Raw genomic sequence first — 24,784 nt, 5'->3', positions numbered from 1 at the left:
GGAAGGTTTAATCCTCAGTAGTCAAACCAAAAAAATGTGTTAAAAGGCATTAGAAAGTACCTATATGTTTTATGTAAAATCGTCGTGTTTATTTGGACTTTCTTACTCGCATTTTTGTTCAATACTAAGGTACCTACTAACCTACGTGCTTGAAGAAAGTTTGAAAAAGAATCATTGTCTTTGATATAGTGACGTTTCTTTGGATCTTATGATTTCAGGGGAAAATTTGGTTTTGCGTTATCAAATGAGAAATAATTAGAAACATACTTTTTTAGACGCAAGGTCTACTCGGTCTTCTGTTCAAAGAAGCATCACAGAATTACTAGTATTATATTGCATAGAGACATCCAAGTCTGCGTCGTTCAATTTATAGTACGGTAAGAACTAAATATGGTATACGTACGTAGGTAGGTAGGTACTGTAGCCAGGTTCCTAACCTAATGAAGCAGTATTGTATTGTTCAATAGCATAGTGTACCCTACACATACAAAAAGCGAGCATACACCTTGGATTCGTCTGGGTGATGCCAGTGCTGAAAGTATTTACTGAAAAGTCGGGAAAATTGTTGAGTAATTCGATTACGTATAGGTGTTATTATTGTTCAGTGTAACTAGTAAGAAAGAGTAGGTAATACACTACTAGCGAGTGTTCTGAAATTTTCTGTAGTTTGTGCACATAATTAGACTCAAGCAATTTAAATAACACACCAAAAGATCACTACTAGTAAAAAATAGGTAATAATTACAGTGACAAAATTGGTTCTCCAAATACAATACATGTATAATAACAACGCATGGGATACATTAAGCTTGGTTGCATTTCGCAAGCGAAATATTACTATCTCGTTCAAACCCTATGTAATGCTATGTATACATACGCGAGTCAAACTGCGGAGCCGAACCTGAACTTAGGGGAAAGGAACTAAGTAACTGCAAATAGCGCTAAACGCCACTTGCAGTTGCTTCGTTCCTTTCACGTAATTCGTGGGTCGGCTCGCGTTTCGGTTCACAAATGTATACGTACTATAAAAAACTTCGCTTGAGCCCTTTCGAATGAGTTCCTCGATGAGTGTTATTTTTTTCTTGGTTTTCTTCAATTCTTTCTTCACAATCGACCATAGATTTTCGAAAACGTTCACATCAGGGCTCTTTCCACTATTTCCAAGCCAAGACAACTTTGGCATTGTAGCAAGGAACCTTGTGTTCATGAATTTTCCATCAGCATTTGGAAATCATGGTTGCCATATAAAAAAACCAAGACTAAACATAGCTCTCATTAAATAAAAGCAATTAGATTAATAAAATATAAAACCATGTAAAAATTATCTCCAAAGATGTAAAACATGTGAATTTAGTTTAATAATCTGTACACGTCTGTAATAAGAAGAAATAGTGAGCCGCTACTCAACTATGCTGTAAGAGGGAAGAAACACATAAGCGAGCTGTTGAACTCAAGAACGAGTCGTTCTCATGTGACAAATGTTAACCGTGTTGAGCGCGCGTTTGGCGTATATTCCGACTATGCACCGGTGCCGAAGCTATAAAGATTGCAATCCGTTTGTTGGTAGAGGAGAATATCAAACGAATCGTACGTTTTTGAACATAGTCAGGGTTTTAAATATTATTCATATCTTAAATAAATTACTAAGATTAACCTATGAGGTTGTCTCATAATTTTTGGTAAAGTGTATGCAATTGGGTATGGTGACGTCACACGCAATCCAATTCATAATTCGAATGGAGTAAGAACCTACTGCTGCGCGTGTACCGTGATGTTACACGTTTGTCGGCCGGCTACACATATCAACGTTTTGACGGCTTATTATCTTCGGTTCTATTCGGCATTTTCCGAAAATTCAAAAAGTTCTATCATTAGCATATTCTAATTAATACGATACATTTGTTCAGTGGCGTAGCTAGGTAACCAAGGGCCCTGGGGCAAATTAAAAAATGGGGCCCCACTGCTATGTAAAGGTTTTATCAAATAAAAATATGAAATATAAAAACACTTTAAAAATGCTAAGCTACTTACGCTCTTTTTTGTGCACTGCAGACTGCAGGGCAGGTAATAAAAATATTAAACAGTAACAACATAAATTACAATTGATACTTAATGTAGGTTTGGCTAATAAAACAAAATGGAGAAGATTCAAAGGTGTATTATATAAAGGTCGGGCCTACCAACTGACTAAATAACAATTATATTTACAATTTTTTCCTAGCATTAGTTTTCGCAAAAGTATCAATGACTTCGTTTAAATCCAGGCTTGATGCGGTTTTGTTTTCAATTGCTATTAGCGATAAATGTCGGAGTCGAGTTTGGCCCATCTTATTTCTTAAATTATTATTTTTAATTTGCTAAATGACCTTTCAGCTGCTGCAGAAGTGACAGGAATTGTAAAGAATAATAACATTAGCACTCCATATTGCCTCATTATTTCCTTACATAATTGGTGAACAGTCCATGCTTGAGTTAGTTGAGGTAAAACTAGATGGTAAATATTAATAAATTGAAGTGAAAAACTAGGCCCTATTATATTTGAATATTTTCTTTGGAATACGTCACACTTTTGTAATAAAGTTGCTTCATCAACATGTAATAAAAATGTTGGTGTTAGAAAATCGAATATATGACAGACTGCACTCATACCAATAAAACGTGTATCTAATTGAGATATTACTGTGTCTAGTACATTATTGAAAATCTCAATTTTAAATATTTGTTTCTCGGTTTGGAAATCGGTGATCAGCAGCTAATTCATCAAAATGTTTTAAAACTTTTCTTTGCCTTTTTTTGAAAATGGGTATGGATACCATATTTTCTTGCAGTTTCACTGGCTTTGCACTTGAATAATTCGAAATCATTTCTATAAATTTGCAACTTTGCTTTGGTTTCTGCTAAAACTTTACTCGCCTCACCCAGATTGATGTCGCATTTTTGTAAAGTTTTGGATGCATAATTGATGTCGTTCAATGCACGGTGCATGAATTCGCAAAGCAACACGAACTCACTACGCTTATCTTTATTAGGACTCTTTAGAACTATTTCTGATAATGCTTTGATAATATCAAAATAACGAACTTTTATTGCAGATATCGTATTGACCCTACTGGACCATCTAGTCGGGTTAAGTTTTTTTAGAGTGGAGTCCGATTCGCATTGAATTTGAAGTCTGAATTTTGACAGTAGATCCCAACGTTTGATGCTGTTTCCTGAATTTAGTTGAATTTAGGGGAATTCCCTGGGCATAAATTTTGAATTTCTCTCAACTGAGTTGTCATGATTAAAGTGGGGTTGCAAGTTGCAACCTGTCATATTTATTTTGAAAATGGGAGAAATTTCCAAAAGTTCAGTTCGATCGAGATTTCTGGTAAGGATTCGAGGGCCCCCTGAGCTTGAGGGCCCCGGGGCACTGCCCCGCGTAGCCCCTAGGTAGCTACGCCCCTGCATTTGTTAATAAAACGAAATTTCGTTGTAGAAGACAACCCCATTTATTGGGCCAACGGATTGCAGTCAGGTGCGTATGCTGTGTTTGTTCTATCGATATTTCGACGGACAGTGATTTGAAGATCTAATTCCATTAGCACTGGCGCACAGCTGAGAGACATTGCAAACGCCTTTTCAACACTTTTACACGAAAGTTTATCATAGCGCGGTGATTTTTCACAAAAACGGCGTTATACAAATCTCAATCATGATAGCATAGGCTTTCAGTTAGTCCTCATAACTTCATGTGTAGATAAAATTAAACTAAACGCTTGGTAAGTCTGGAACTCGCTATTATTATTAAGTGCCTAAACCACAAAATGAACACGTGTTCCACGATAAAATAAAACAGTAACGAAATGTAACATTGAAGAAAAGTTAAGAAAAAGAACAAGCAAAACTTAACTAACCTATTCTTTGAACTGATTCTCACTTTTTTGTTTAATCCATTTTTTGCATCCAACCGGACACCGTTCACGCGAGGAAAAAATCTATGGAAATTATGTTAGAATTTCCCTGGAAATGGGGAAAATCGCCGCACCAACCAAAGCGGGTTTCACGAGTTTCCTTCGCCTGGCATCCTCACCCCGTCTGACGCAAGCCGCCGCGCGCCCGACCAGTGTGTTTTCCGTCCGTCGCCTTCCGCCATCGGTTCGATATCTCAAACTCGACGGCCGATATTCACCAAAAATACAACAAAATGTCAACAAAACGGTGATTGTGAATGAAGCAAACGATGCAATAGGCACATTTCCCAACTCCCTATTCAACGCGAGTCCGCCATCGCTCCAAACTCGACACTTAACAATTTTGACAGTCGACAGGGAAGCTTGCGAAAACGGTACGTATTTATTCGATAATTGATGAAAAAATTCTATTTTAAAAGTGAAAAATCATTATTACAAACAATATGCAAGGTTTAAACTCACCCACTACAGTATAAAATTGAGGAAATAATGTGATTTTTCCGGAAAAATCAAAATTTTCTTGTTATATTGTCTAAAAAATTGCTTTCTTTTTTGTTGTAATGCTATCCGCTTTTGACCAGATATGAAATAAGTGATTTCTACGTCATTATGCAGAATTCGTGCATTCTGGTTTGCTTCTCGTCAATTTGTTGTTAATTTGTTTTTTCCGCACGATACACCATTAGAAATTAAATCACAATTTTCCTAGCTGCCGCAGAGCTCAAACGTCAAAATTGTTTTTTTTCGTATTACAGTGTTGTTATTTGTTGTACCGACTAGGTTCTGGTGTTATTTAAACTGAAAATTAACCGCGCATTTATAGTATTTATGGTATTAGTTTAGATCCCATTTCTCTGGCTTTTTATTTAATTAACTTTCATACATACACTTTTGTTATTCTGACAAAGCATAATATTAGAGTCAATAAATTAATTGTGCCTTGTCTTCCTCCGGAATCCTCGGCTTTTTCTACTATTTACTTTCGCGTCGTATTATATTACTTCTGGCAATCTAAACCATCTATGCGTCCCTTTCTTAATATTTATCATTGCGTTTATACAAGTCTTGCATTCTTTCCCGATTTCCACAATTGTAATATTGCCTCATGGATCTAATTTATACAGCTATTATGTATTTTTCATTCTTCCTCTGCCAGTTTGACATGTCCACATTTTTAATATAGTCAAACAGTTTTACCGCACATAGCTCTCAGGGATCTTGTTTGAACAGCATTCAGTAAACTTCCATCCTTCCTCTGGCTATTTCAAATATCTCAAGTCAATTTCATGCATGTATACAACACATACGTCTCAGATAACTCATTTTCACAACAATCAGTCTATTTTCATCTATCCCCTACCAGTTTAACTTATCTTTTCATGTCTAAGTTTATTATGGCGCTATATAAATTTATGACTATTATTTCAACTCACGTGTTTAATAAATTACCGAGAGAAAACAACAAGTCGCGTATTAATAATATCACTTATTATTTGATTAACATATAAAGAGGTCAAACATCTCCAGACAAACGTTATTAAAATTAATAACACCTTTGTATGGTAAAGTGAATTGTTTACTCGTGATATTTATTAATAGAAGGTAAGTTACATAGTACTTTATGTTAGATATAAATATATTTTATAATCCATCTTTGAACTGTTCAGTCTGGTAAAATCCATTATCAAAAAAAAACAACCAGTATAAAGTTTTTTTATACATTTTTTTATTAATAGATGTACATATTTAAAAATTCTTATTTTGTTGAGGTTTGATTGAGGATTGAACCTTCCTCCCCAGGGACTGACTGAAAATGAGGAAATCGCGCTATAACTTAACCCAAATCCTAATTGGATGATACCGATATTTATTTCGTAGATTAACTGCCGTAATGTATTATAGTGTCGTCCAATTTCAGAGAAATGTGTGAGTACCACTAATATAAAACCATGCCACAGTTGATAGAATGCATTGTCATCGGCAACGAGTGCATCTGCTGAGTTTCAGCTCGATCAAATGTCGGGAAGTGGGTTAATTTCCCCTTCCAATATTCCATTTCATTAATCAATTAATTTATTAATTCATTCTAGAAAACAAATTCGAAATTTAAACAGAAGTACTTAAAGATGTTTGTTCTGTTTATCCACGGTCATGTAGTTAAAAAAACATTAAGCCCTGCCTCTGATATTTGAACGTGTTTCAAAATGAAATACTGTTCTTGAAACAAAATGAAAGTTTTTTTTGTATTATAAATCAACGTATGCAATTAAAAATATTCAAATTTGAAACCCGATCAAAGATAAAGTTTTTTATCGTGTTAACTGTAATTACTGCTTTACACGAAACTAAAAAAGCAAGTTTAATTAGACAAAGGCATTATGAAAGTTACTATCACTTCAATTTTGTTGTATTTATTTTTTTTTATTAAAAAATCTACAAAACTTTTAAATGCTAAATCTTGTTTCATAGAATTATAGAACCAGTGGTGCTTGTCTTATGGGAGTCAGGGTATAAATATATAACCCTCAGTAAAACAGGTGGTCCGGTCCGCCCCTGTTTTTTTAAAAACAGGGCCGCCCCGTAAAATGCAAAATCATGTTTTTTTGGTTTGAAAATTTGATCACTTAGAAATGTTTTCGATGCTTTAATTAAGTACTGCGAGTAGAACACATTTTGGCCTACTAGATAATCCAGTTTTTTTTTTAAATAAGTCTTTTAATAAGCATAGAAAAAATAATGTATCAAGCCTATAAAAACTGCTTTAGAGTTAAAAATCTCCTACTTACGAACGCATTTTCGGTTACGGTTTTATTGTATAATGTGGCAAATTAAGTTCTTTATAAAATGATCGTAAAACAATTAAATATTTGTGCCTGAACGTCCGCAAAATAAAATAAAAGCCACTTTTTGGCCATGTTTTTTTTTTTTGTTGTATTTATCAAAAAAGTCGGATGGTGTTGAACGGGAATTTAAACCTTATCGCCATCTACATAAGGGGTGTTATTGTTAGCGGCTTGATTCAAAATGTCACACGACGTATTGCATCGCCTTAACCTGAAAAAACCGCATTTAGGACCAATTATCGAACTTAAAAATTATTATTAATTGTGGAAAATTTAGTTTACCGTATTTAGAAGTTGGTGAAATGATAAAACAAAAATTAAAAGAATTGAAAATCATAAAAGTATATAATAGGGTTTATTGACATTGCCATGAATAAGAGAAGAGTGTGTATGAATGTGAATGACGCAAGGAGTGTGTGCCAAGACCGAGTTTGACGGTGAGTCCTCTCTACGAGATACGGCGTGATGATTAGTTAGTTAGCCATGAACAATTATGTTAAAAAGAATAATAAGTTCTCAAATATGCAAAAATCAGTATTTTGTTTTTAAACTAGCTGTGCCCCGCCACGCGTTGCTGTGGCTCAGTCTGTCTGTGCGGATAGAGAAACAGTAGCGCGTGTTGATTTTATGTCCAACAGATGGCGCTGTTTAAAAAAAAATATGTTTGTCCAACAGATGGCGCTGTTTTTTTATTTAAAAAAACATGTTTTAAGAAATGACGCTGTTGTTAAAAAAAACATGTTTTTACCTGTCACATGTGACATATGTGATGTAGATAAAAATACACGTACCTATTTCGAATGCAACGTTTTGTCAAAATTTCAAAGTAATCGTTGAAGAATTTTCGCAGATTTAAGATTTTGAACAAACGAACATTTACATAGATATACAGGGTGTATCGGCACGTACCCGACAAACTTTAACCAGCTATTCCTTAGCACATCTGGAGTAAAAAATGTTATGGGCACTTTGCTGTCCGGTAACATTTTTGTTTTAATAAAAAAATTATTATTCATATTTTCACCACATCTCACCAATGTTTTATCCTTTGTCAAAGTTTGAAAACCCGTCTGGCAATATTTTGTTCGAGTTTCGTTGAATAATGTACGTACGTACCTACGTTGGCGCGCTTTTACAATCACAACGAAATGGCACAGCACCATTCGTCTCATTTTTAACTATTATTATTTAGTGTGTGCGAAAGAGCGAGGACACTTTTTGACGCACTTGCTAATAACAGCTGTTGAACTCGAGAAACAAGGCAAATGACAGTGACGGAGTGTGGATTTTTTATTTATTTTTTGTTTTTAATGGAAAAAAAATGTTACCGGACAGCAAAGCGCCCATAACATTTTTTACTCCAAATGTGCTGAGGAATAGTTGGTTAAAGTTTGTCGGGTACTTGCCGATACACCCTGTATAGATAGATGACATGCATTGGAAATTGTAATCATTTACCTACGTATAACTTTACTTGGAAATATCTCCGTGGCTAATTGGTTAGTGCCTACACTGACCAATTCCTAACCAATGCTGATGAAGCTACTTTATTCTTTTTTTTACTTAATTCAAATTACAAATAGTATTTATTTGTTCCATATTAACAAATAATAATGTTTTGGACACGTATATTACATCATACTATTATCTTATAATGTAGAAAAACATTTCTCTGGTTTTCACTGGATTTCAATTAATTTCCAGTTCTTACTACCATTTTTTTTTCTATTCATACTGTATATTTTGTAGGAAACCAATTAATTCTACAATAATTTACACAAATAAGAGTGTCTGTACCGGACACCATGGATACCGGGCGTGCGGCGTGGATTTGAAATGTATACATACACATCTACAGTTTTATTCCGAGACTGATGAAAATTTGCACACTTGACCTTCAAAATAAGAGAAAGATCACCGTCTACGTCTGATTTCGAAAAAATAACCCGGGCGACGCCGGAGATTTCAGCTAGTCCTACGATAACAGTATCTCAATTTACTAGTATCAATTAGGTAGGCACTTACTTACATTCAAAATTAAGATCAAATGTTATGTTCATCTTCCTTATTTTATGTTTCGTGGAAAACTAATTCTAAAATACTAATGGAAAATCAATCTATTGTCATAATAGTCATGACAAAAATTCTTTACAATTCATATATATGTTATTTGGTAGAAAACTAATTCAACGATTCTAGTAGATAATAACACTAATTCAATTCACATTACTAGAACATACAATATTGTTTTGAATATACCTCCCTTTCTATGGTAAATTCAAAAGGGTAATTATTTAATTAAATAATAATAATTATCCTAAAAACTACTAAGTTTCGTTTATTCCATTAATGATAAACAATTCATTTTTAATGTTTCGTAAAAAACCATCGCAGCCTTTTTAATGCTAATATTTAAAATTTCACACGTTTTTATTAAATATCTAGGTACCTACTTACTCAATTTCTATTATTTCAATAAATGAAATTAATATTCCGTAAAAAAACTGGTGCGAATTTTCATAATCTGAATATTCTAAAAACTTAAATTTGTAATAATATTTTGGTAATTTCAAAAGCCCTATTTTGGTGAAAAAATAACCCCAAGGGCGTTATAGAGGTACTTACGAACTTCTTTGTTATCGCTTGTATTCTAAATTAAAATATAATTTGTTTCGTAGAAAAAAGCACTGCCCATTTTATTGATTCTAATGTTCAAAAAAAGTATTTTTCTATCAAGCAAGTACTTACTTAGTTATATACATATTTGTTGTCACGTTTATTCTAAATCCAAATTGAATGTTTCGTAGAATAACCGCTGCGCATTTTCTTCATTCGAATATTCAAAGGGTATTTTTTCAATCAAGCAAGTACCTAGTTAGTTACAGACGTCTTTGTTGTCGCGTTTATTCTAAATTCAAATTAAATGTTTCGTAGAAAAACCGCTGCGCATTTTCTTCATTTATAATTCAAACCCGCGCCAGCTGCATCACCGTTTCGCGCCGTTCTTGGCGCACCGGTCATTATTTTTTTAACAGTATCTTCAAAATGAAATAAATGGCGTTATAAATCTGTTATGCGTGAGATGTGTGCCGGTTTCTAAGCATCAGATAAATCCATACTGTGTCTATTTTTAGCAGGGAGAAAAGTTTTCATTTTCTTTCGCATTGACGTGGTTGCTTGTTGCGATAGGTTAGTGACCGAACTGTCAAACGGACTTGAGTATCGAATTTGCGCGCGCATACATATTATAATCTGCGTGGGAAAACTTCATTCATCGTACGATTCTGGAAAATAGGATAAAATATATAAAATATGCCAAAGAATCATAAGAAAATTCACGTATAACTGTAGGTAGGTACCTAATTCCCGAATGTTGTCCATTTTAAAAAATGGGATATTTATTGATCGCTTCAGATTTCAAGAAAATTGGATAGTGTTACTTGAATATTATCATAGGAAAATTATTCGCTCACGGTACCTACCTCACAAATATTAAGAAATAAATTAGACAAAAGGTGGGTATCTACGTATATCGGAAACCCTTGTTTTAATTGCAGTATTGCTTGTTCATTTGTATAATTGTTTTCGAGTCTGTATTTAATAAATTGAATGTAGGTATTATAGGTATGTAGGTATTATCACTACTAACCTACCCTCATACCAAATCCCCGTTTCTCCGAAGGAGTACGCAGAGAGATACATACAATCCGATGGCAAGGTCCATAATGTATTGGTCCGAGAGTATCGATAAAATTATAGCTAAAACACAACCGTATGTATTTATAGGCCGTGAGCCATTCCGTCATTGATATACTGAAACTATTTATAGAAATATAGTGATTTAAAATAGTGATAAATTAGTAAACATAAACGACGCACTTTACAAATTCGTATTTGGCTTTTATTTTTATGTGACACCTTCCAAGAGCGCCTCTGACTATACAGTGTAAAGGCAGGGAGCTATGTAGCCACCCGGTTAGGCAGCGTTGTGAGGCGGGTTAAGGTAGGGGCTGTAGGGGTGAATTATTAATGTGGGTCTTGAAGAGGCCCGGATTATATGAAGGAGAAAAGCAGATTCCGGTAAATCGTTCGACATACAAGCCGTCTTACACAAAAACGAGTCGAAGAAGCGGCCCATTCTCATGAAGCCAACATTAACTATGAACGGGTGTTCCGCTCGGATACGTCGTGTTTCACGCACCTGCACCGGTGCACCTGGAATCTATGCTGCTAGCCCCTTAGAGCAGGCTCCATTAAAATACCTGTAGAACAGACTCAGCATGCCTATATGCAAGATGACAATCGGTCTGTTAACAATGGATTGTCAATCAGACGGACTGCACTCCTTTGCACAGAATCAAGCATAAATTAACTTCTACAGATTTATAACTTCGGGCTTTTTGTATGAAACAAATTGGATCTAAAAAAACATAGATATGCCAATATATAGACAGTGAAATTCTCATTCGGACCCTACTTATTATACTGTACGCCAATGAAAAACTTTGAAAGTTTATTCCATAGATTTTCAGAGTTTTTCATTGGTGGATATAGTTAGGCAAACATATGACGTCACAATATTTCGGTTCAAATTTTCGATCGGAGTTATACCCCACTGGAATCAAGTAGGTTTATCAAGTGTTTTGGGGCTCCATGAAAATAAACTTCTATTGCCAACTAGTAAAAAATAAAATCAATGATTAGGTACGAAAATCCGTGATTCACACAAATTTTATGACCGAATTCTATACACTTTTTTCTGACTTCTCACCTTTCCCTTTATATATGTATACCTATGCAATTGAATTTTGATTTTGTTTTCGTTAATAAATGAATGCAAATCCTGAAAGTGGAAATTAACCTACTTCCTGACGTTTGATCCAGCTGAAACTCAGCAGATAGACTCATTCTTTCAACTTTCGTGGCATTCAAGGATACACAAGCGAACATTTATAAATTTGCTGAAATTGGATGACATTTTAGCAGTTAATATACGAAATAAATGTCGGTCCTACCCAATTGGGATTTGGCTCAGTTGTTAGCGTTAGAAGATTCAATTCAAAGTCAACCCAAAAAAAAATAATTATTAAATACATCTAATGAAAACGGTTCCATGGAAAATCAGGACAGTGGCAATTCAACACACTTTCGACTATGAAAAAACCTAACCTAATGTAACCTATTTTTTTTTCTTAACTTTTCATGAATTTCTGTCACTTTTCAAGATTGTGTTGAATTGTCAGTGTCCTTAGTTGCCTGGTTACCCCGTTAGACTGGAGTATTGCTAATAAACTCAGTTTTAATTTCTAAAAGTATTTTTATGGTTATGTGCTTTACGGTGTCACACAAGATCGTATATTGTAATACTTACAGAATAAAAGATACATCTCTAAAGCACATGACGACTTGTAAGGACTTAGGAATTGTGAATGATGCATTGAGAAGTTCTGCAAATCGGCCACAAAGATGTTGAGTTTGATCATACACAATTCAAGGAAGTTGACCAACCTCGCAGTTATAATGCTGATTTACTGTAGCTTAGTGCTTAGCATTCTCAAGAGTAGTTTATCAGGTATGGGGGCCTTAAGACATTGTCTATGCAGGTACTGATGGTCAAGAAAATTCCAAATAAATTTTTACAATACCTTTACATGAGAGAGTTTGGTTTTACTAATGGCTGTTTCCAAATGCATTTATCTCGGGAATGCGAGGGTGTCTGCAGCCTACGTTCTAGGTTTTTTTCCCAGATGCGAAACTAACTTACCAATGCTCACACCCCTGGAAAGACTTACTATGTTAATTAACTGTCTCGCAGGAAATGTTAACATTTATCAACATGTCCTTCAACAATTTCAAGCACAAAGTATACTTATAACTATAATATATGTACCTACATATACATTTAAAACCTTATATATTATGCTATATTTTTAGATTTTTTTAATCAGTTTTGCTACGCACATACTTATTGGTTTTTATACTGTTTTTACAGAATAAATAAATGACAAAATGCTAGTTTTTCATGTCCAAGATGAATCGTTAATCACCACCTCCCGTTCGACCAATTATCAATGCAAAAACCCATACATCCATATAATATATTTTTTGTTTCTTATTATTTTCATGAGTAGCTTAAAAAATGGAACTATTTACTTCCAGACTTTGTGAAACTTGTTCTCTTTACTTCCAGACTTAGTTAAACTTGATCTTTTTACTTTCAGACTTGGTTAAACTTGATCTCTCTACTTCCAGACTTGGTTAAACTTGATCTCTTTACTTCCAGACTTGGTGAAACTTGATCTCTTTACTTCCAGACTTGGTGAAACTATGGAATCATGGACAACGAACAGCCACACCAAGAGCTGGTCAAGTGCGTGGTAGTGGGCGATACTGCCGTGGGGAAGACGCGCTTGATCTGCGCACGCGCCTGCAACAAGCACGTGTCCCTGGCTCAGCTGCTGACCACGCACGTGCCCACCGTGTGGGCCATAGACCAGTATCGCATTTACAAGGACGTAAGTGGTTTTTGCAAATACACTCCTTGTAAAGGCAGTCTGCTGATAGCTCTATTGCGACCTCTCCTCCACTCAATTACCGTATCATTAATTGATCAAATGTTGGATCATGAAACATGCCCACATCGCATTTCTTTTGTTCTTCTTGCAGACTTGTGTGAAAGTACTGTGATAGAATTCTTCCTGGTTTTCTCTATTCTTCCTCTATCTACCTTTCTTTTAGTCTAACAGAATTCTCCTACTCGTTAGAACTCTTAAGTAGTTTTGATCTAAAAATAATGATATGGACTAACGGATTTTTTGATTTTCAGGTGTTGGAAAGATCGTGGGAAGTCGTAGATGGAGTCAATGTGTCGCTGAGATTGTGGGACACCTTCGGAGATCATGACAAGGACAGGAGATTCGCCTACGGGAGGTTAGCCACTATTAATAATACTGTTTTATTCTCTTCCACATTCACAAAAGTCTAGTACTTAATTACTTTTTACCTTCTTAGATATTTGACCCTCAGTGTGAAGAAACATCCACAGTAGATGTCCTAGTAGCTCACCGCAATTGCCTCAATTTTACAGCATTTTGAACCTTTAAAAATGCTCTTAGCGGACTGTTTTTTTATTCGCTTAGCAAGGAAATAACCTGAAAATTATTCTAGCTTGAATGTCTGGAACCAACATACGATAGATATATAAAACACTATATAAATACCACACATTGTCTGGTAAGACTTATGATTTACAAAAACAAGTAAGTTATTACGAAAATATTATCAGCCGGTGTACGGTGAGCGTTTGGCATTTTATCCGTGGCATTCTAAGGGATGAACCACTGTGTGGAGCAAGGAAACATTGTACTCTCTCCCTATTTCTCCTTATTTCATTTATATTAGCCCAGTTTTTTTAGAAATCGGGGATCAATCCTGCTAGCTCTTTAGAGCCAGCTCCAAAATACCTGTAGAACAGACCTAGCATGCCCATATTGTATCTGTATATTATAGATGGCAGTCGGTCTGTTAAAAATGGATTGTCAATCAGATGGACCACCCTCCTTTGTACAGAATCAAGTAGGTTTATCAAGTATTGTGGGGCTCCAGCCCAGAGGTGGCTCCTAAATTCAATTGCTGGGCGTACTTGAGGTTTGCATAGGGTTAGCAGCCGGTTATTATTGAAGAATCTGCTAGCCCTATACAAGACAAGACAAGGGCCAGTCAAATGTAATAAAAATAATATGGCATTGGTCGATGGCCAGGGCCAGGGCGCTGAGGTGATCCCGGAGAGTCCATAATTAATTGTAGTCCGTGCAGAGCCGGGTGTAGGTGAGTAGGTCCTGTAGCGGTGTGGTGAAGAAAGAGCGGGACGCGAAGCGGGGGAAACGGCGGTCGGTGTCGGCCGCTTCAGTACGCAGCAAGCAGTCACAGCGCTCGCTAGTTGGTCACTCGTAAAACTGCTAATTAATGACTGACTGAAGTACTTCTGGGCGCGCCTCATTATATAGCCACCCAGGTGCATTCGAGAACATTTCAGAACTGTAGGTAGGAACGCCGAACACTCGCATTGTGAATAGAGTGTTCCTGCCACAATGCGTTTTGTATTGGCGAGCGTTCTAGAAAGTTCTCGTAGCATCGCTACAAATATATCTTGCATTGCACCTGCAGATGTGAAGTTGCAATGTTTTTTTAAAATAATAATGATATTTTTTTTTTAATTCAGCTGAACGGAGCAGTGCGTAAAATACTCTGCCTGCCACATAAAAGCATACATACAAAGGAATTGCAATATAAAATTGAATATAGGATAGATAAAATAAAACAGTTAACATTTATTACAATTTACTATGGTGGTTTGAGGGAAATTCTCCGTGTATGGAGTAGGGGTGCGCCCTGCCACTAGACAAGGGCTTGGACGATTCCGATTTTCGGTAGCAAGTAGTCGTCTCATGTTGTCACTCATCTTGTATGCTATGCAGCAGAATTTAAATTAAACAAATGTATTTCACAGTTGTAAACTGTTTTTATCACTTAAGAGGAAGCTAGAAGCCAAAATTGTGTATATTCTTGGAATACCTTATATTGTAGGTAATAGGCATTAAAACCGCTTGACAAACAGAGTCTAGAAACGTTCGATTTCAAGCACAAAACTTGTTTTTATTTATTTTGTAAATAATTTTATAAGAAAGCAAAAAAGTTAATCAAGTGAAATTGTCACAGATAATCTTAGCTATAATACTGTATTTTTTAAAAGTTGTTTCCTTTACGCGTTCATACATTTCTATTAGAGATGTCCCGACTAGTCGGCGACTAGTCGGTAAAGCTGACTATCCGGCCACTATTGTAGTCGTCGATTAGTCGGCGACTAATCGGCAAAGAGCGCCGACTATCCGGCTTCTTACGTTGTATGTATTTCTCAATAATATGAATGCGGGGGAACTACATGCAATAAAAACCATGATTATATATTATTTTTTTTATTTTATAATCATTCTTATACATTAAAAAATGTAAAGCAATCTTTCCTTTGGTAATCAGTTATTAAAATTACTTGCTTGTAAAGAAAACATAATTATGACATTTATTGAACAAAATTAGTACCTATCCTAATTAACATAAAAAACAACATAATACCTTCTTGGCATTGGTTACACTTAACTTTACGGGAATCATTGTCCAATTGTTCAAAAAACATCCATACACGAGATTTTCTTTTTGACATGATTAAATTTTAATTCTACTTGTTCACTTCAATGAATAATAACAGTATTATCTTTAATTATGCACAAAAAAAAATATTTTTTTTCACTAAAACACCGCTCTCGACCATTACACAGGCAAAAATGAAGGAACAATGCGAAGTAAACAAAACATGTTCCGACACGTTTGCAGGCGGCGTATGCGATTGCGCGCGAATCAGCCGTAAACGAAGCGTTACGGAAATCCCCGAAACCGTAATCGGCTTAGCCGACTAGTCGGTCTTATTACAACCGACTAATCGGCTAGTCGGCTAGTCGGCGAAAGTCATAATCGGCACATCTCTAATTTCTATTGAAAAAAAAGTTTTTTTTAGTAGTTTACTTTTATATTTTTTAAAGAGTAATTTTTTTTTTTTGTATTCTACTCAAGCGAAACGATAGGAAAACCTTCAATTTATCTACAGCATATTTTTTGGTATCCATAATGTACACCAATTCGTTATAAAGATTAATCAAAATAGTGATTTAGCGTGAAGGTTCGCCTTAACTATCAAAATACCAATTTGGGTACCAAAATGTCTGTCACTCTGAATGTGATTCTAATTCTGGTTCAATGAACTCGGATTTTAGAAACTGAAACTTATAAACGGATGTGTCAGGAATCAAGACTATTCTGTGATTTGTCATGGGTCTGTAATAGTTATTTATTATTTTCATTTCTTGTTTTTATTTATCAAACGATAGAATTATTTTTAATGGTTCTTAGCTAACTAATGTTACGGTAATAAAATAATAATGATAAAGCAAGTAAGTAGTGTTCTGACATGAGGCCTGATTAACTTCTGGCGTAAAGTAAAAATTTCTGGAAATATCCTGGTTTAACTGGCTTTCTATAAATAATGACAAGGATTGAAGCAAAATCTTCCATTGCTTTGAAATAATAATGTTGTTTTTAGCTTTTATCTCTAATAAAATTACGTCAGTTATTATTTTAATAAACACTCTTATTGTTGATGCACAAATAGAAAGATAGAAATATATTTGATTGGCTTATATTCAGCGTTGAGATAAAAATGAAAATATTAACGTTTTTATTTTATTATTAATCTCTTTTTTAAGTTGCCCACTGTACAAGCAAACAAAATACGCTGGAAATGTCTCCACTCAACTGGTGCTCGGAAATAAATTAAATTAAATTAAAAATATCTCTGCATGATGTGCACGTGCATGATGTATTGCTAACTAATCAACTCTGCCTTAAATATCTCTGTATGATGTGCACGTGCATGATGTATTGCTAACTAATCAACTCTGCCTTAAATATCTCTGTATGATGTGCACGTGCATGATGTATTGCTAACTAATCAACTCTGCCTTAAAATACTGAACTGCTTAAACCGAGTTAAAAAAACTTCAATAAAGTTTGGAAAATGTGACAGACTAACTTTCCTGAGGAAAGTGAATTTTTACTGCTAATTAAGAAAAAATAAGTTTTTTTTGGCTAAAATTTGAAGTTTGCAAAACACATTGTGTTACCACTACTAGTGAAATAATGACAACGCAATATAGGTTTAGCTAATTTCGACAAAATTCTGCACGTTTCCTGAGAATTTCACGTAGAATGAAGCTACATTTAATTAGTTAAGAATAGGGTTGGCAACTGTCACCATTGAAGAAACTGATAACCCTATACAAGACTCCCAGTTTCTTGGAAGCCAGATTTACTTGGGCCTCTATGAATCCTTGAATACTTGAGCCGGTCTAACATATTTACTCCAAGCATTTCAATGGAGTCTTTATTGGGGAGGGTACTCAAATTGAAATCAGATATGCTTGGGTTTTGAGATGTTGAAAATGACCAAGTTGGCCTTACCCCAGTCACGAACCTTCTTGAGGCAGTCACGAACCTTCTTGAGGTTGTCGTTAACTGTTGTCTCAAACTTCCCGAGCTGTTCGGACATCATAAGTGGTTAGAGCTTGTCAAAAAGATAACTCTTGTGAACGGTTGTTACACACCAACGAGATTTTAGATGTAGAACAAAAACATTTGATTTGATCCGGAAAGGAAGAAGAAAATGGTACACGGTTTCAAGTCTCCGCCTGTACGGGCTGATTACTCACATAGTTTATCACATGTCCTAATCCTCAAGTACCTATGTATATTACCTCAATTCAAAACCATTGTTATATATTTCAGGTCAGATGTGGTGTTACTATGCTTCTCCATCACGAACCCGATATCGCTGCGCAACTGCGGCGCTATGTGGTTCCCGGAGATACGCAAGTTCTGTCCGCACACGCCAGTGCTGCTTGTGGGCTGCAAGAACGACCTGCGCTACATGTACAGAGACGAGGCGTATCTGTCCTACTTCAGGGACAGGAGTCCTTTTGTCAGGTACCTATACCATTGATATAAAAAGGCAAGAAGGGTAGCATAAGTGAAAACGAAACCTTGTATAATCTCAGATATATTAATAATTTCTATCCATCATAATATAAAAATAAACTCATAAAGACTGTTTTTAACCCGTGACTAGTGATGAATATATCTGTGAGACCAGGTTCTTGGAAAACTGCGAATATTTTTTTCCCCTCCGTCGATTCGGGCTGTGATTGAGTAGCTTCCTGATTGCGCGTCCCCGATCGACAGTCCTTCCCGCTACCAAGTATTGTCAGTATAACAGGTCTGTGAGACCAGTGTCACCAAATATGTAAGTGAAATGATGTAGTTAGAGAATATATCAAATTAAATAGACTATCATAGAGACTGATGGTATTTTTTTCTAAGTGTTTTTGATGTCTAAGGACTACCCAAGGCTGGGGAAGTACCTGGCTATTCAGATTTAGTAACCATACTGAGAGTATCTTCCACTCTGAAACGTACCGCAAACATACTATTTATTATTTTTTAAATTTTAAAGAAACACAAACTAATCAAATGAAATTTACTTGCACACGCTGGGATTTGAACCTGCGATCTAAGGATTGCTAGTCAAGAGCATTACCCATCCATCAAGAAGGCTGTCAAATATTGCCCCAAACATTTTTCAATTTGTGTCATTCGACTCATTTGCTCAAAACATCATACTTTGAACCTCATTCTTACATTATAAACTATAATTTTAAAGTACATATCGTTGGCATTGTTTGAAAAACAGAAAACCATGTCCAAATATATAATATTATATAAATATATACAATATTTTAAATGTTTAATTTATGCTTAGGTCTGGTTATTTTGAACAATGGTCACATTTGTTTTATTTTTATTCACAGGGCAACAAGACAGAGTGACCTAGTGATGCCAGAACAGGGCCGCGCCCTAGCCCAGGAGCTGGGAGTGTACTACTACGAGACATCGGTTTTCACCTACTACGGGATTAACGAGGTGTTTGAGAATGCGATTAGGGCGGCCCTGCTTGCCAGGAGACAGCAGAGATTCTGGATGACAAATCTCAAGAGGGTTCAACGACCCTTGTGTCAGGTCAGTTGTAGATTTTATTTTTAATTCATCAAAACGATGTGGATTTAAAAAATTGTGTGGCTGGCTGTGAAGTATGTAATATGACATTTATATCTAACACTGTTGGTAACATATATTTGGTGAAGAAAAAAAAATTGTAATTGTACTGTTTTAATTTTAGGCTCCGTTTAAACCACCGAAGCCCAGACCTCCAGAAGTCGTGATCGTTCCTAGCACTTACCCAGAAGATATGACCAACTTGTATCTCAGCCCTGTAAGTAGACAATGACAATTTTTTTTTGCTTTTCAGTCAAGATGAACCTAAAAAATTGGTTTTTACCTTTTTTCACAAAACTTTCTTTAAAACCCTTCAGACAGAAATTAAAACTAGCAGAGGTAAAAAAAAATCGTTGCTTGTAAAATTTTTTCGTGTAAGTTTTTTTTTTACTTTAGAAATTTTGTTACGTTATGTTCATCTGAAAGAACATCAGATCTCAAAGGGTGTTAATTTGTATACAATAACCTCTAGAGGGCCAGCTACCCAAATTTGGGTAGCAAGGTGAAAGAACTTGAGTATTCGCTATCGAAATTTGGGTACTTATACAAATTAAAATTAAAATTTTCGAACTTTCCGCACTCCGCTAATATTTTTAATCGCTAGCTTGATTACGCTTGTGATAAACTAACTAACTATCACGCAGTATCGCCGCAGGGGTAGGCAGAGAGGACAGACTGCCAAACAACTCGGCCTTGACACTCCTTGCCTCATTCACAATAATCGTCTCATACATACTCTTCTGTTATTCTGGCTTTTTATATAGCCCGATCAAGTATTTGGTTCACTTGATCGTCCTCGGGCATCCCCAACTTTTTTCACTTTCGCGTCATATCTTATTCTCCCTACACTCCTTTTTTCATTCATTCTCTCTATATGCACAAACCATCAAAGTGTCCCATTCTTAATCTTACTCATTACACTTACATCAGCTGTGCATTTTTATATTTATCATCATTTATACCACATATACGCCCAAGGAATCTCATTTCCACAGCATTCAGTCTACTTTCATCTTTCCTCTGCCAGTTCCATGCTTCTCTGTCATACATACATCAGGGTAAATACCATTGTAAAATACTTGCTTTGTTTCTTTGCTATAGATTTGAAATTGCATTTTTTAATGTGTCCAGACCAAAAAGGTCCGATAGGTCGGAATAATTCCTAAAAAGCAGTATTTTTTTATTTCACAAAATCCTGAAAATATCAGCAGGGCAATATAAGATATCAAAGGACAAAGGTCACCGCAATTGGTTTTTGGCGTATAGCTCGCCTCCTACGTAGCGTACATCGATAAAAACTAAATAGAAGTTATATAAATAGACATAATATATAATAAATAGACATAATAAATAGACATAGTATAGACATAGACTAATCACACACTATATGTATCTTCCATTATTCTAATTATTGCTCATACACAATTGAAACATACACAACAGCTCAAGTTCGATTCTATCATAAGATTGTAACAATTAAACATCACAAATTAAAACATTAATGAGATATATTATAGACATAGACAAATCACACACTTACTTTCACATATTTTGGTTCCTTGGAACGGACAATTTGCCTAGTTAGGAACCAATAATTTCGACCTGATAAGGTACAATAATCAATAATCACTAAAAATATTTTAATTATATCTTGTATCATATTGTACTGTGTGTAAATCTAAAGGAATAAAATAAAAAAATAAAACAATAACTACTACAAGATTGGTTATATGCATTTTTTTCATAAGGGTAACCCTTTTTGAGATATAGCATGGAGAAGAGGTAACGATGAATTCGTTTAAAGGATTACACTGAAGTAGGGAGGAACAAATTCACAAAATCGATATATATTAAAAAATGCATTCATTCTGAAAGAGTTACAGCCGTAAATATACCTTCTCGAAGAATGAATATGCCAAATTTGTCCTGTTTGCCATATTATTTTGATATAATTTTCTTTTGACAACAATTTTGTTCTGTTTCCAGGTGTACACGGATATGGTGCTGGTGGCGGGTTCTGTAGCTCTCCCTTGCCACAGGTTTGTGGTCGCCTCGGGCTGTGTTGCCTTCTACCGCCTGCTGACCATGGAGATGTCCTCGCAGCAGAACAGTGACATGGGGGCCCGGAGCTCCAGCGAGTCCAGCATGGTAACCAGCAAAAAACTAACTAACCATCGCATCGTCGCATACTAACTCTTATGTTATTCTAATTCTTGATGCCATTCACTTTCCCGTCATTTATTTATCCTATACTCCTCCTCTATCCGCTCCACGTTTATCCAAACCATGTAAACGGTTCTTTCTTAATCTTGTTCCTTTGATCTCTTTTCCCTGAGCTTTCATTTTTTTCCCTTGAGCCTTTAGTTTTTTCCAAATCTCCACATTTGAAACACGGTCCAACATGTGTTTACCAGACGTGCGCCACAGGGATCTCATTTCTTCTTTCATCCTTCATCTGCTAGTTTTATGCCTCACTGCCATACATCAGGGTTAGTATCAGCCAAAGATATTAGAAGAACGAGATATGCTATGTTGGCCGCTGTACCGTAGGCGGAGTACTACCTAATTAGGGTACTTTGAATACTATCGGGACGTGTACGCACAGAAATTTGTTCTATGTATTAGTGCGGATACCTTAGCGTAAGCGAAGGTGTGCAGTAGTATTGGTGAACAAAACCGGCGACACTGGGCAAAACAATTCCACTCAGTATGAACTGCTCATAGCACATCTCGTTCTTCTAATATCTTTGGTATCAGCACTCCATAGTAGACTGCTAGCCTACTCTATTGCATCTTTCAAATTAACGGTTTTAAGAATAGATCTTTGTATTCTTTCTTTTCCAGGTGAGTTCAATGGGTGAAGCCACTGCGGGGGAATTCAACGAGGACACAGAGTATCTCATCAGACAAGACCAGGTCAAGGCTAATAAGTATGCAATAATAACAATTTCATTCAAAAACTTATCATTCATTATCAAATAATATTTTTTTATTATTTCACCAAATAAGGTACCTGCTTTTCGAGACAAATTTTCAATAATTGTACTTGTATTCTTCGTAAGCATTTTGAAAACTGGTAATTATGCATTATCTGGAATCATTTTCAAATGCTTATACATATTAGGTAAGGTGATACTTCATACTATCCACAGGTCCAAATGTAATAATTTATAAAACCTATCTTAACTTTTCAAAATGATTTTGGATAATACCTTCGTAATTTTCCTATCTTTTAACACATTGAGTAGATATAGAATTGTTTCATAATGAATTATAGTTTAGGCTTTAAATATCAAACCATACTACTGTGCACTTTTCTGAGATTTTTTTTCACAACATTGTGTTTATTTTTATAGAGTATGGGATCAAATGAAACGCCGCTCTTGCCAAATATTGCCGTGCACCGAAGTTACCAGAAAATGTCCAGAATACTATAAGGAATTGAACCACCCGGCCTTTATCTCCATCAAAGTTGTTAAGGTAAACAAACAAAACTAAGATGTTTTCAGTGAACTCACTTAAGATATTTTCATGCTCGGGAAGTTGGTTTTTTTCAGTGCCTTGAAAACTGAATTTGAAAAATTGACCAATTTATCTCACGTGTAAATAAGAAGTTTTTTTCCAGTCCCTTGGAAAATTTGTATATTTGCACTGTATTTGATCAGCTTCATCAATAAATTTATTCTAATAGTACCTGTTTACTCTGGAGTAACAGCCCCATGAATTGAAGCGTACTTCAAATTTATTATTATCATTTTTTTTTAAAGCGGAGACGATTTACACGTAATTCCCGTGAACACTTAGGCCATAAGCCCATTTTACCTCAATCCTTTAACAGCAACCCAGTCCCTTTAATGAAGTTCACCAGGGTTGTCATTGGGTATGTGGATATGTCTTCTGGTTCTACTGTGTGTTTCCCCAGGTATCTGAGCCTAGTTCCCACCAGGGCAGGACGTTGGCACCATAGATGAATTGGAGTCTCTTCATCCTCTTCACATTTCCTGCACCTGTTGGTGTTTTCCACTCCCAATATCTGCATGTGTCTCCTGAGATGGCAGTGTCCCGTTAGTAGTCCTTCCAGTTCCCTCAGCGAGTTTCTGTCCATATCGAGTAGTTTCTTGGTTCGTCTAGGGTCTGGTCCTTTTATGAGTACTTACTTCAAATTTAAGGTTGAATATGTTTTCCTTCTTTTTATTCAAAATAGATATGTACTTACATACATCGATAAATCGGACTTTTCTTTTAACTTTGTTCTGCTATTATCGACGCATTCAGGTCCTATCAGAGGCAATATCCGGAATCCTGTGGAAGTGCTTTTAATGTATTATTCGTGGCACTACCGCTACAACTAATGCATCGTCCAGCGGTTTTCCTTTTTTCTAAATGAAATTATCCGATACCTGTATAATTCAGTACCTCGAAAAACTGCAAACTGAGTTTGCACCAGAAGTAATAATATTAATTTTTTATGATGAAATAACTTATTGAATAAAACCTCAAATTGTAATATTTAATCATTGATGACAAAATTAACCACATTATGAATAAAAAATGTTCATTAACCTTTTGAATGCGTTAATTTGCTCCGTTTTATCTATACCCGTACGCGGTACATATTTTCAAATACCTATGCACGCAATTAAATGTCAAATTATAGCATTCTGATGAATTATTGATTTATTGGACTATATAGATAGAACAGATTATTCTCCACAATATGTAAACAAATCCTCGTGTGTCAACACTCTTAGATGTTTATAAAAACAAAAACATAAAATTTCATACAAAGACGTACCGTATCTATTGAATGTGGTCCCGCCATTCACTCGGCGTGTGTGTACTTAGGTGATAGACACAAGTGGGACACCATGATCACTTATCATTTTTAGTTATGAAAAGTTATGAATGACATACTAGTACTAACGCCATCCGTTGACAAAAATGTAAACTAAAGGACTAAAAGGCGCGAAGAGGCGCACTTGATTATCGATCTTTTTTTATGAAATACAATTTTATTTATATAGGTATATAAAGAACACAATTTTAAACTTTTTTCCACTTATTTTTATTTGACCGTGACCGGTTTCAGCCTGTTAGGGCCATCTTCAGACTGGTACAATTTTTGTCTTAAACTAGGGTTTATATACATAGGCAAATTACATTGAGGGGAGGGGTTGACATAGTAGGTTGATTTGAATTATGAGGGGTTTTTCGTGAAATATGATATTTCCCAAATAAGTATTGTTATTAAAATCAAATGAATTTATCGGT

General features: G+C 35.4%; 1 protein-coding gene across 7 annotated transcripts in view; it reads left to right on the top strand.

Annotated features, from left to right (window-relative positions):
* Window positions 1-24,784, top strand: part of RhoBTB (Rho-related BTB domain containing) — an 83,997-nt gene that overhangs the window by 46,783 nt on the left and 12,430 nt on the right. For 2 of the 7 annotated variants that reach the window (XM_089646857.1, XM_089646853.1), the window contains exons 2-9: window positions 13,111-13,311; window positions 13,623-13,726; window positions 18,191-18,388; window positions 19,270-19,477; window positions 19,638-19,730; window positions 21,500-21,661; window positions 22,358-22,443; window positions 22,870-22,993. In XM_089646857.1, coding sequence (XP_089502983.1) covers window positions 13,132-13,311; window positions 13,623-13,726; window positions 18,191-18,388; window positions 19,270-19,477; window positions 19,638-19,730; window positions 21,500-21,661; window positions 22,358-22,443; window positions 22,870-22,993 — 1,155 coding nt within the window. In that variant the 5' untranslated portion in view covers window positions 13,111-13,131. Of the gene's footprint in view, window positions 1-4,072; window positions 4,328-4,663; window positions 5,556-13,110; window positions 13,312-13,622; window positions 13,727-18,190; window positions 18,389-19,269; window positions 19,478-19,637; window positions 19,731-21,499; window positions 21,662-22,357; window positions 22,444-22,869; window positions 22,994-24,784 lie in introns of those variants that run through there. The other 5 variants (XM_089646856.1, XM_089646851.1, XM_089646854.1 and 2 more) reach the window with 4 other exon arrangements.

This window comes from Hesperophylax consimilis, chromosome 25 (genome assembly GCF_061612785.1).
Source record: "Hesperophylax consimilis isolate HC1 chromosome 25, BYU_Hcon_1.0, whole genome shotgun sequence".
Lineage (NCBI taxonomy): Eukaryota > Metazoa > Arthropoda > Insecta > Trichoptera > Limnephilidae > Hesperophylax > Hesperophylax consimilis.
This window is presented reverse-complemented; position numbering and strand designations above follow the sequence as displayed.